The following is a 14,079-nucleotide window of genomic DNA, read 5'->3' as shown; positions in this document are numbered from 1 at the left end:
GAAAATTGGTAGAGCATACTAGTTAGCTGTTATCTACTCTTTGGTTAGGTTGTTGTCTCTTCGACATATTTCCTATTTCCATCCTCAGTTTTAGAATTACATTTAGTGCATGACATGTAAATAATTACCTTTTAATCAAAGTGACAGTCAAAGTGTTTAAACAAATTGGAAAATTCTTAAATCAAATGTTATTCGTACTTTAACAAATTCCAATAAACAGTTGTGCCATCAGCGCATGATACGCAAGTCGTCTTTTGTGTAAGTTTTATGAAATAATCATAAACAGTTTCTGATACATACGTCCCATCAAAATTTTGACAGGGGTATACAAATTGTGTCAGGTTTACTTAAATCTGACAGTAAAAGTTGGACTTTGGACTTTGGAAAGACACACTAAATTTTTTTTAAATCAAAAGTACTTTTTTTATAAATCCAAACAATAGTGTCAAGTAAACATGTAAAGGAGTTTTTTTTGTGTGTTATACTGGAGTAAATGTGTAATTTGATTCTTTTGTCAATTCTAACATTGTGTTCAAATTTCATAAAAACTGGTAGGTCATTTAATATTCTCAGATGGATGGACAAACTATTGTAAATCAAAATAAGGTCGCTGTACAATGGGAAATAAAAATAATTAATTCTGTTTCAATTGTCAATGAATGCTTTTTAACAGGTATTTGGGATACTTTTATTTGTCATTATTTTGCACAAAAAAATCTGTTATATCATTGTATATTATTAATTCAGATTGTTCAATTTTGTTCAATTTTACTTTCCCCTCTAACCATCAAAAATTTCTGTATTTTTCATTTGTTTTTACCCTGCTGCCAATTGTGCCCACAATCTACATGTTTTATCAAAAGTCAAACTTCCATAGAAGCAAGTCAACTCGTACCACTGCAAAGTCATGAAAGTCATACCTATGTAATCTACCTAACTTGATTTGATTTTATTTTTGAGATTTGTCCTGAATAAACTTGTTAATGGACTAACATAAATTAATTAATATAAAATATTTTTTTTTTTTTATATTTCCATTGTTTTTAATTAACATTCTAATTTATCAAACTTAAATTTTGCCTTTTATGATTCTTTTTATTTAACTGTGACAGAATTTAATCATCTTTTTCTAATCACATTGTTTTGATTGTAATTGTGGACAATAAGCGTCAAATTAAACTTACTCTTTTAATTAACTCAGTTGAATTAGAAAATATACATTCAACAATCAATTAAGACAGCATAATGAAGTTGGTACCAATTTATTATGGTACAATGTACTATCTTACAACTTTATTTTAAGTGGTATAAGTTGACATTGGTCATGTTGGCACATGTTTGAATTAGTACCAGTTATAAACTAAAACTTCCTTGCATATTGTGCAATCTAAATTCTGCAGTTTAAATCTGATTAATATGTGCATATAAACTTTAAAGCCAATTTATATACCCCACATAGCCAAATGATGGGGCCACTTTAGCACGGATTTGACACTAGGACTGTAAGATCCTTAGAGGAGAATCTTTTTATACCTCAGCAACTCCTTGAAATATAATCTAATTTTAAATATGCATGTGCATAACATCATGAGTTTTCATAAAACTTACTGCTGAAATATCAAATCTATTTAATAAGGCTGTTGTAGAAATCATTGGCCCACGGCTAATATCTATATGCTCTCCGGCTCTGTACACTGTCACATGATTTGATGACTCAGATTTTGACGCTATTGATGGTATCTGTTGTAACTTATATTTATTGTCCATGAACATTTCCTCTGCTTTCTCTATTGTCATATCAAGTCTTTCAAATTTACAATCTTTTTCTTTTAATCTTGAGCCAATCTGACTAATACAACGTAACTCAACCTGTAATCATAAATAAAAAGCATGCTACATTCATAAGGTTATTGTTGTTGCGGAATTTTTTTTTACCAACATTATAAAGTTATTCTGTTTATTTTGATAAATAATTATGTTTTATTTTGATATAAAAATTCATTTGTTTTCATTCAAATTAACAGGTTTAAATAACTGAGTTATATAATAACAATAATAAGCTTTATGTTTTATAATGTGTATAAAAATCCTGAAAAAGACTTAATAGATATAGGAGGATGTGGTATGAGTGCTAAGGAGAAAACTCAACATCCAAGACACAATTTACAAAAGTAAACCATGATAGTCAATTAAAACTAGAGGCTCTAAAGAGCCTGTGTCGCTCACCTTGGTATATGTGAACAAAGGAAGCAGACAGTTCATGACAAAATTGTGTTTAGGTTATTGTGATGTGTTTGTACTTCTTACTTTACTGAACATTCTTGCTGCTTACAATTATCTCTATCTATAATGAACTTGTCTGTGTAGTTTCAGTGGAAAATTTTAGTAAAAATTTACAAATTTTATGAAAATTGTTAAAAATTGATTATCATGATTATAAAGGACAATAACTTCTTAGGTGGTCAATTGACCATTTTGGTCATTTGACTTATTTTTGAGTCTTAAATTGCTGTACATTATTGCTGTATACAGTTTATCTCTATATAATAATATTCAAGATAATAATAACCCAAAACAGCAAAATTTCCTTAAAATTACCAATTAAAGAGCAGCAACCTAACAACGGGTTGTCTGATTCATCTAAAAATTTCAGGGGGCAGATAGATCTTGACCAGATAAACAATTTAACCCCATGTCAGATTTGCTCTAAATGCTTTGGTTTTTGAGTTATGAGCCAAAAACTGCATTTTACCCCTATGTTCTATTTTTAGCCATAGCGGTCATCTTGGTTGCTTTGCCCAGTCACAAAACACCATTTTATTAACTAGATAGCCTAATAATGATTCTGGCTATGTTTGGTAAAATTTGGCCCAGTAGTTTCAGAATAGAAGATTTTTGAAAAAGTTAACTAAGATTTACGAAAATGGTTAAAAATTTACTATAAAGGGCAATAAATCCTTAAGGGGTCAACTGACCATTTTGGTCATGTTGACTTATTTGTAAATCTTACTTTGCAGTACATTATTGCTGTTTACAGTTTATCTCCATCTATAATAATATTCAAGATAATAACCAAAAACAGCAAAATGTCCTTAAAATTACCAATTTAGGGGCAGCAACCCAACAATGGGTTGTCTGATTCATCTAAAAATTTCAGGGGGCAGATAGATCTTGACCAGATAAACAATTTAACCCCATGTCATATTTGCTCTAAATGCTTTGGTTTTTGAGTTATGAGCCAAAAACTGCATTTTACCCCTATGTTCTATTTTTAGCCATAGCGGTCATCTTGGTTGCTTTGCCCAGTCACAAAACACCATTTTATTAACTAGATAGCCTAATAATGATTCTGGCTATGTTTGGTAAAATTTGGCCCAGTAGTTTCAGAATAGAAGATTTTTGAAAAAGTTAACTAAGATTTACGAAAATGGTTAAAAATTTACTATAAAGGGCAATAAATCCTTAAGGGGTCAACTGACCATTTTGGTCATGTTGACTTATTTGTAAATCTTACTTTGCTGAACATTATTGCTGTTTACAGTTTATCTCCATCTATAATAATATTCAAGATAATAACCAAAAACAGCAAAATGTCCTTAAAATTACCAATTTAGGGGCAGCAACCCAACAATGGGTTGTCTGATTCATCTGAAAATTTCAGGGCAAATAGATCTTGACCTGATAAACAAATTTACCCCTTGTCAGATTTGCTCTAAATGCTTTGGTTTTTGAGTTATAAGCCAAAAACTGCATTTTACCCCTATGTTCTATTTTTAGCTGTAGCAGCCATCTTGAATGGTTTGCCCGATCACAAAACACAAATTTTAAACCAGATAGCCTAATAATGATTCTGGCTATATTTGGTAAAATTTGGCCCAGTAGTGTCAGAGGAGAAGATTTTTGTAAAAGTTAACTAAGATTTATGAAAAATGGTTAAAAATTGACTATAAAGGGCAATAACTCCTAAAGGGGTCAACTGACCATTTTGGTCATGTTGACTTATTTGTAAATCTTACTTTGCTGAACATTATTGCTGTTTACAGTTTATCTTCATCTATAATAATATTCAAGATGATAACCAAAAACAGTAAAATTTCCTTAAAATTACCAATTTAGGGGCAGCATCTGAAAATTTCAGGGCAGATAGATCTCAACCTGATAAACAATTTTACCCCCATGTCAGATTTGCTATTAATGCTTTGGTTTTTGAGTTATAATCCAAAAACTGCATTTTACCCCTATGTTTTATTTTTAGCCATGGCGGCCATCTTGGTTGGTTGACGGGGTAAAAAAACACAAATTTTAAACAAGATACATCAATGATGATTGTGGCCAAGTTTGGTTAAATTTGGCCCAGTAGGTTCAGAGAAGAAGATTTTTGTAATAGTTAACAACAGACGACAAGTGATGAGAAAAGCTCACCAGGCCCTTTGGGCCTGGTGAGCTGAAAATGAACTTACAGAAATGTTCCACTTTATTTTTCTGCTCATGTTGAATATAAAGCTTAAATTGTGTTTTTTTATCAAATAATGACATGAATGAGGATACTAAAATTAGTCTCAATGCTTAAACAGCTAACATTGTTGCACTGTTTTCATTTAAACATTGACAAATTCATAAGGTAATGTGTGTCCCAAATATTTAATTTGAAATAAAATGAAACACAGTTTTTTAGTTTCTTTTATCTTAGCTATATATACACTTACTGATGATGGTGACCAATCTGACATGTCTAAATCTACATCATATACAAAACTGCCACTACGTACTGAAAAATTACAAAAAATTGTTGCAAGTTTCATAATTTTAAAAATCTTTTTAATCAGTAACATTTGTGCTTGTGTTAAAAATGTTGAACAGTCTAAGCATCAAACTGACTGTGTACAGGATTTGAATCAAAGTATTTAGATAAAAAGATTTCGTCGATATAGATTCTCCAATCAAAGCAGAGACATTAGAAAACAGTTTTACTTTTACATGCTGTAGTGGCTTGACGTTCGAGTAACCAATTTGATAATTCAATGTTAATTAAAGAAACAATTAGTGTTTCAATAGACAACTATAGAGTTTGTCTGTCACAAGAAAAAACTTATAAATTATGTGAGCCTTACTGACGTCATTTACCAGATAGATGGGATTGCCTGTATCCCTGCACTATCAACGTTCATCAAGCATCTAAGTGATCGTCATTGTGCAGGATAAACTAGAAATAATGTTTGTTTTGTAGGTACTTAATCACAATTCCCTTATGACACCAGTGCTGATTGTCAATTCTCAGACCTAAATTTGCTGAATAACTCATGCAATATAGCATGATAGTCTTCCGACCACTCGCTCAACATTGGAACTGAAGTTACAAGGCCCCTAAACTCATAAATGATTTTCACTAAAACCAAAGTTTTAAACGGAAATGAATCGTACTTAAAAGTTGTCTATTTAGTTTAAATGTGTAGAACCTGAAAATATTTGGACTTTTCTGTAAAGTTCTACTTCTAAAGGTTCATTTATAAAATAATCTATTATCAAATGTATCATGCACATGTATTTTAATTTGACTTTACAGTGTTTTATAATAGCCATATAGATATCTGAATAAACTATATGAACACATTTCATACCATCAGGCTTAGGAAAACTGCAAAGCTGAACATAGAATTCCTCCTTAAATGCTGTTTCTAATACTCCTCCAAGTATGAAAGAACAGGATCTCCAAAAAGCCTATGTAATAAAAAGAAATAATAATGTGTATCAAATAAAGTACTTATTCAAGGAATAAATTTAATAAAATGATTAGTCAATTAATGACACCAATAGTAGTACCATATGTACATGACTAAATAATTTTTAAACTGATCTTGAAGTAGTATGTACAACATTCTGTTTTACATTTGCCCATTTGGGATATATCACAATTTGATATATATTGAAGGCTGTACAGTGACCTTTAGTTATTAACTTTTACATCATTTGGTTTCTGGAGTAGAGTTGTCTCATTGGCAATCAAACCGCATCCTTTTTTTTCTATATTTCTAATAGACATAAAACAGAAAATTAATAAAACAAGAGGCTCTCAAGAGCCTGATTCGCTCACCTGAAACATTTTGCTTAAACCTTTCACAATTATTATTTTTGCTTTAAAATGCCATTTAAATGTTGATCATTTTGATTATTTGAAGATCTAACTTTGCCAAACATTTCTGCTGTTTACAGTTTATCTTTATATTCAATAATATTCAAGATAATAACCAAAAACTGAAAAATTTCCTTAAAATTACCAATTTAGTGGCAGCAACCCAACAATGAATTGCTAGATTCGTCTGAAAATTTCAGGGCTGATAGATCATGACCTATTGAACATTTTTAACCATGACAAATTTGCTTTTAATGCTTTAATTTTTGAGATATAAGCCAAAAACTGCATTTGACCCCAATGTTCTATTTTAAGTAACAGCGGCCATGTTTGTTGATGAATCAAAACTTCGGATACATTTAGAAAGTAGATACACCAACCAACATTCAGTTAAAGTTTGAGAGTATTTGGCCCAGTTGTTTCAGAGGAGAAGATTTTTTAAATTTAAGCAAGTTTGATGAACAAATAGAGCAAATTTGTCTTGAAAGGGCAATAACTCCTTAAGCGGTCAATTGACAATATTGGTCATGATAACTTTTTGGAAGATCTTACTTTTCTGAACATTTTTGCTGTTTACAGTTTATCTTTATCTTCAATAATATTCAAGATAATAAATCAAAACTGCAAAATTTCAGGGCTGATAGATCTTGACCTAATGAATATTTTTACCCTTGTAAGATTTGCTCTAAATGCTTTCGTTTTTGAGATATAAGCCGAAAACTGCATTTGAACCCTATGTTCTATTTTTAGCCGTGGCGACCATGTTTGTTGATGGATCAAAACTTCGGATACAATTTATAAACTAGATACCCTAAGGAACATTCAGTTAAAGTTTGGAAGTATTTGGCCAAGTAGTTTCAGAGGAGAAGATTCTTGAAATAGTTTACGATGACGACAGACGACAGACAACGACGGACGCCAAGTGATGGCATAGGCTCACATGGCTATGCCAGGTGAGCTAAAAAAATGGTAAAATAAATATGACATTTAGCCATACTATATCATGCTTTAATGAAATGAATACTTTACGTTTAAGCCCTAGAGTACATATTGACATCTTTAATTGAATTTCACTAAAACATGTTTTAGGGGCTGTCTTCAATTTGAAGAGAGGTGAAAATGTTTGCTCTAAATTAAAAGTACTGTTTCTTTTTTCTTAATTATTTTATTGTTCCTTATTATCTATCTTGATTTGGTGTCATGCCTTGAATTTACAATATCATTTCATTATAAAACATTCCATTCCTAATATAAAATCAAAGCCTGAAAGGCTGTAAAAGCAATTGCTGCCATGTTTATGTTTTGGGGACTTTTTTTTCATCCACATATATATTTAAGAATTAAACATGACAGGAGTGTTGTCTAGTGAGAATTAAGAAGGTTTTAACTTTATATCAATTAAAGACTTTAGCAGAAAGTCATTTTTAATATGTTTTATATTTCACAAGGAGACAACACGTTTACCAGGCTAAAGTTGGGGTCAAATATACATGTGCTGAAACATATAACTCCAAGAGAAATTATTATGGATTATCCCCTAGTAGTGTTTGTAACTGGGCAATAATTTCCTTTATTGATTTAATTTTCATAATTAATTTAAATTCAACACTTCAGTTAAAACATTTCAACTTTCCAGACGCAAATGTTGAAAAACGGGAAAGAAACAAAATATTTTACAAGACATATATATAAACATGTAAAAAATAAATATATATTTCAGCTGACTAAAAATATTTTCATAATGTTACTTTGTCATCATTTCTTAAAAACTAAGTCCCAAACATTATTGCTTAGTTGATATGTGTCATCCTCATGCGGTACGAGATAACTATAATTCTCATGCAATCCCGAAAAGAGGGGCCATCACAGACAAATGTGACATTAAATAGTCATTAAACGAACAAGAACAAACAGCTCTAAGTTGCTTTGATATTTATCCAATTTTCAGGAAACATTGTGAAAATGATCATCAATATTTCGAAAACATGTGAAATAAAGGACCGTCGAGGGTCAACAAACGTAGTAGACTCGTCCATTGGAAAGACGAGGATAATGGTTTCATCATTTGTCATGCATACCCAGTTAAAAAGGGCCAGTTTTGAATATGATATCCAAAAAGGATGTACTTTTTTTAATCTATGAAACTAGAAAATTCCAAATTGTAAATATCTCTTCATCTGGACTTGGCATCTATCACGTTTGGACGGGTCCATTTCATTAGTAAGGTGATCGATAAATCTTACGGAGTTATGACAAAAAAGGAAAACAAACTTATTGTTATGTTGTTTTAACAAGGATTTCGTTCCTCCAAATTATTTGCACAAACAAATCAACAAAATAGGTCAGTTAACTTTGTCTATTTTTAGATTACAGGTAATCATTTGACACTACGTATAACCTGATAACCTGTGTAGTGATTTTGATTTTACGATAAATTTATGAATGAACGACAATTTTATGAATGAACAAGAGCACCTGACCTCTTTCTTAAAAAAACACCAATTAAACATATAAAACCGTATATTATAAAAGATAATTCAGTCAAATTTTCAATACTAAATCAACAACTGAAATGATTCCATATTTTGTTGAAACATCGTACGAACGGAAAACGGAATCGCAGGTATAAAAATGCATTTTTTTCACTCGGACGTCTATGTTTTTTGATAGTCAAACGGTTGTCCCCCTAAATACAAAAATACATCTACAAGAACGTATGCTGAAACTTCTTAAATCCACTAACGTTTTTCAAAAGTTTCAAGCTATGTATTGCATTAGAAAACATACATAGGTGTTTAAGAATGACAGACCAGGAGCCTGTTTAACAAAATACTATGGTTTGATCTGGGCGGAGTCTCTGATCTGGGTCACAAAGATGGCCATACGCGACGGCATGAAAGCAATTGCTTTAATAAAGTGGAAAATATAAGGCCTTTATCAAAATATTGTTTGTTTCCCCAATGCCGTCCCTGCCAAGCCCGGTGTGGGTAGGTAGGTAGGGAAATAATTTTATTTTTCCAAAAAGCTTGAACATTATCAGACGACCCAGCAAGCCTTAAAATCCAAAATGAATAAAATAATATTTGACTTAGTTTTGACAATAAAATTTTATGAGTAGCACCATTTTTGCAGAGTCGGTCGGGATTGGGGAAACAAACAATATTTTATTTTAGGCCTAATCTTGCTTTATTCTTAATCATTAACTAACATGACTAACCTTATTAACCATTCTTGGATCTTCATCTCTAAAATGTAAGAATGATAACTGACAGTCTTCCATTAATGGTCGATGCATATCCCATAGTTTACCATTCACTAATGCCAACACGGCTTGGTTTCCAATGTGTTCTGTCATGTCTAGAAACAGAAACAAAGTAATTTTTTACAAGAAATCTTGTGACATTTTTAAGTTTGGATTAGAAAATCATCTACTATGTATGAATCATATACCATAACACTAATGGAGTTCATGCGATTTCTTACCAATTTGTTCTAAAGTGTTCAAAATAAATTAACAATAGAAGGTCATTTTTTAGTAGGTTACAATAAGGTAAATGTACACATAAACTTTCAGATTTACTTCAGCTGTCAATTTTCATGGCGATTTGATATATTTTTGTCTTGAACTTAAACTTGGCAATTTGCTGTTTTTATGGCTGTGAGTGGATGATACATTTTTGTATCTTGAAAAATGTTATATGAAAAATGAATAATAATTACATATTCCCAGCCCCTTATAGCAGGTGTACAAGTTCAACAAGAATGCAATCTTCCTATGAAGTTTCAGGGATCTGGGTTGAAAACTGTATGAGTTGATAACAGAATTAAGGTACCAATTTTCCTCTGGCAGCCCATACACCCAACATCACCCTACTATACTCTGGATTTGGGCTTTGTCCAACCTGATCACAAACAATCCAATGAAAATATTTCAGATTTAATAGCTGTTTTCAGATATAGATCATAACTTATCTAGACATAGATGGACCATTCATTGTGTCTGTGGATAGGTTAGAAATAAAACTTGACACAAATTGCTGTAGCATCATAAAGCATGCTTAAGAGAGATTATATCTGAGGTTTAATGAGAAATTTATCTTTTTTTAAACAAAAAAGACATGAAAGAATTAACTCCCCTTGACCACATTTTTATTAATTTCTGAACTTTATGTAATTTTTGTAACCATGAAAACTGAAACATGAATCTATGCACATGTCTATGCCGTTTGAGTGGATTGCATGTGAAAATCATATTTTATCGTTTTCATCTGGTGAATTCAATTATGAAATTTAAGAGCCTGTCATTCAAAAGATAATCTGAAGGGTCTGGAATGCAATATATTCACAAGAAAAACGTTACTCGTGTTAATTGTAAAACATGCAACGTGTATAAATCAAAATGCACTTGTGTTATTATTAAACAAGTTGTCTTTCTTTTATTTTTCAAACATTTGAATACAGTAAAATATGATTAATCATATAAATACTCACGCATAGCACAATTATATGGAGTAGATATCCCTTTGTTCATGATTAGTGTACATGATTCAGGCAAACCAGTATATTGCACTTCCACTTTTTCAATTCGTTCATATAATGATAATTGTCTCCCTTTCTCTGCTTCAAATAAATCATTTCTTTTTCGTCTGACTTCAGCATTTGACAGTTTTCTTGTAGAAAAGAATCCTGGTTAAAAAAATAAAATAATACTGATGTAATAAATCTCTAATTTTGTTCTTGACTTTTAAAGTGATAATTATAATCATTGGGAGTTTGAAATACTGTACAAGTGGATTCATTTTAAATTGAGGAAAGAAATTGTGTTTTTTTTGTAGATGCTTAACTTTGATTTTGACAAAATCTGCACTCAATAAAATTGAGAACGGAAATGGGGAATGTGTCAAAGTGACAACAACCCGATCATAGAGCAGACAAGAGCCTGCATACATGTATTTTAGCAAATTGCACTTTAATGACTTGGTGAACATTTGTAATTAATTTTACATGTTCCATTAATGAATTCTTATGGCAGATTTTACAGTATTGTGTTCTGTCTCCTACTTTCATGTTGCTAACGTGACGGAGACAAAAATAAGTAACGTTAGCGACATTTGGACATGTAACATGAGCAACAACATCTTTAAAAGTTAAAATGTATGCACACAGTGATGTTTAATATATGCCTGGAGTAATAAAATTGTACAGTCTGGTTTAGAATTTCTAAATATACAGAATGTCATTTGCAGGTGTACTTTATATCAAATGAATACACATGAAACCAATTCGTAATAGTAACATTAGCAACATCTACTATCATGACATTACGTTTTGTTGCGAACGTCTTTTTGATGGACGGAATACATTTAAGGTCCTCTTGTAACGATATTACATACAACTAACCTTCTTTGCTACCCCATCATGTGAAGGAACTGACTCCGAATCTAATTCTGCAAAGGACGATATCGTAACTCCTATACAGGAGAGTTACAGATCTAAATATATGTTGCTCACGTGACACTGATTTGGACGGAAACCTCAAGTAGTAACGTTCGCAAAAAATAAAACAGCCAATGATATTGATTCCTCAAGTCCTTTGACCCCCTTACGTCATCCAAATTTAATATGATTGCTATTTTCAATTATTTATAAAACCCGGGATAAAAATAACTACAATTGCCTGTCTGAGAACCAACAAGAAAATTGCGATCGTGACATACCACAATGGACGGAAAAGACGTGACGTTAGCAACAATATTATTAAATTACCTTTTTTAGCCTTTACCAATAAAAATCTGCCTTAAAGTTATGATTAAAACACAAAAGAAGACTTTTTATTAAAATATAAGTCCATGTGATAAGGCTCAACTTATAAATAATACTTCAAAATTCCACTCCAAATAAGCTGGATGTCAGTAAAGTAGGTCATGATGTCTATTCCATGTCCAATATTTTGAAATTGAAAACCCTCTAATTCTAACAAAAAACACAAGCACAGAGTAATTTTTATTTTTATTTACTCAGAAAGACACATTTTATTCAATAACATAATGCATTACTCCATTACACAGTCTGTTTCACAGTTTCAGCAATTGCTTTTTTGATGGATACAAAAAAACAATAATTCCTTCTTATTGTAAAATCTGCCTTATACAATTACTTCCCCATGAATCAGCAGTATATTTACAATAGTTGCAAAAGTTGCAAATTGAAATTTTCATTGTTTTTAATAAAATAGTCAGATGAATTTCTAGGGATGCCAAATAAAATAATATGTTTGTGTCCCATAACATTGTGGTCTTGAAAAAAATAGGGTAGATTTTACATTGAGTCTATACATGTAGGAGAGAAATTACGACTTTTAAAACAATACTTATTGAAAAATTGTTTGGCATAATACATGAGCAGATGTTGAAAATGACCAATACTTTTCTTATGCATAATTAGGTTTATAAAATTAATGATATTTATTGAAATAAGAAGATATGGTATACAGTAAAGATCTGCCTATGACAAGACTAATTGACATAGAAGTGGACAGTTATCATGACTATAGGTCGACTGTATGGCCTTCATTAATGAGCAATACCCATAACACATTTATAATGATTACATGTAGCAAACTTAGTTTGCTACATGTATCTAAATTGTGCTTTAAGAGTAATGATATTGCAATCTTTTACATGTTTTATAGATATATATTAAAATTTCATATCAATTATTTCTGGGACTATTATTGTTTGATATTTAAATTTACAGGTAATTTTACATTAAACATAATTAGATTTAATTTGATTACCTGAGCATGTAATTACCTAATTGGCTAACAGGTGTCTACCTTAAGTTACTATAACAACAACCCTCTAATTATAATTAGTTAACATAACAGAATTTAACATAAATTTATTATTGAAGACTGCTTACAACAATAGTATTTTTCTTTATTTTTCAACACCACAAATTAAAATCGTCTAGGTGCAGGAAATGTTTTAAAAGTTTGAAGAATTTACACCTTTAAATGGCTCCTGTATTTATCTTGAATTTATATATAATGAAGAGTTTCAATAAATATATTAAGGAAGAGGAGATTGAGTTAAAGAGAATATTTTATTATCTGAAACCCTTGCATTTGAACACTATTTTTTCAAAAACATTTTTGTATGTGTTACAAGTTCTATTTTTTTTTTTACAATATTCATGATATATGTACATAATTAATAAAAAATTATATTGCAAATATTCATCTTTATATCACTGTTGGTATCATGCCCACCATGGATGTTCATTTAGCAAGGTGATTGTAGATAGAACAATAACATTTTTCAATAAGACTAAAACTTTGGATTAATGAAAAAGATGGGTAAACAAACAATGTATCACTTTTCAGTTATTGTTTAAAACTTGTACTCTGCACAATGATGCATACAAAGGATCATAAGATATATGTATTTTACTCTATGAAGGAATTTGTATATCATACGATTAAATTTTGCAGCTATTTTGTGTAAAAAGCTTCAAAATACTTTTGTATAGATCTAGTCATGTCTATCTTGTAATGTAACAGATTTAATGTGATTTCATCAAGCTCTGCAACTTCAGGTAAAAGTAAGACAACCCTGTCCTTTATTGAAGGATAATTATTCTTGTTCTTCATTTTATAATAGGTGTCCAATTTGAAAAGGTTGAATAAATGTCACATGAATTTCTGTCTTGGCACTTTTAATTAAAAGTAAAGTAAATCATAAAAAAAACTTTTAACTGTGTTACGAAGATATAACTGCATTCTACCCTTGTTCATATTGTATTGACATATTACTTTTATGAGCCAGAGGAAAGTTCCTAAAACAGAGACAAGTTAATTTTCGTGCATGCATTTTTTAGGGTAGACAATCTGTTATTGATCAATGTCATTATTTTACTTCGATTATCATAGGCACATGGACAATTTAAAG

The 14,079-nt window shown here is 30.7% G+C and overlaps 1 protein-coding gene across 2 annotated transcripts in view; it reads right to left on the bottom strand.

Annotated features, from left to right (window-relative positions):
• LOC134721609 (large ribosomal subunit protein mL39-like) overlaps positions 1 to 14,079 on the bottom strand; it is a 38,723-nt gene that overhangs the window by 2,207 nt on the left and 22,437 nt on the right. Inside the window, exons 1-6 of one of the 2 annotated variants that reach the window (XM_063584717.1) lie at positions 13,944 to 14,069; positions 10,622 to 10,816; positions 9,348 to 9,487; positions 5,619 to 5,718; positions 4,707 to 4,768; positions 1,609 to 1,869 (exon numbers count right to left, since the gene is read on the bottom strand). In XM_063584717.1, coding sequence (XP_063440787.1) covers positions 1,609 to 1,869; positions 4,707 to 4,768; positions 5,619 to 5,718; positions 9,348 to 9,487; positions 10,622 to 10,816; positions 13,944 to 14,001 — 816 coding nt within the window. In that variant the 5' untranslated portion in view covers positions 14,002 to 14,069. Of the gene's footprint in view, positions 1 to 1,608; positions 1,870 to 4,706; positions 4,769 to 5,618; positions 5,719 to 9,347; positions 9,488 to 10,621; positions 10,817 to 13,943; positions 14,070 to 14,079 lie in introns of those variants that run through there. The other variant, XM_063584718.1, reaches the window with a different exon arrangement.

Source organism: Mytilus trossulus, chromosome 6 (assembly GCF_036588685.1).
Source record: "Mytilus trossulus isolate FHL-02 chromosome 6, PNRI_Mtr1.1.1.hap1, whole genome shotgun sequence".
Lineage (NCBI taxonomy): Eukaryota > Metazoa > Mollusca > Bivalvia > Mytilida > Mytilidae > Mytilus > Mytilus trossulus.
The sequence above is the reverse complement of the archived record's forward strand: the minus strand, read 5'-3'. Positions and strand labels throughout refer to the sequence as shown.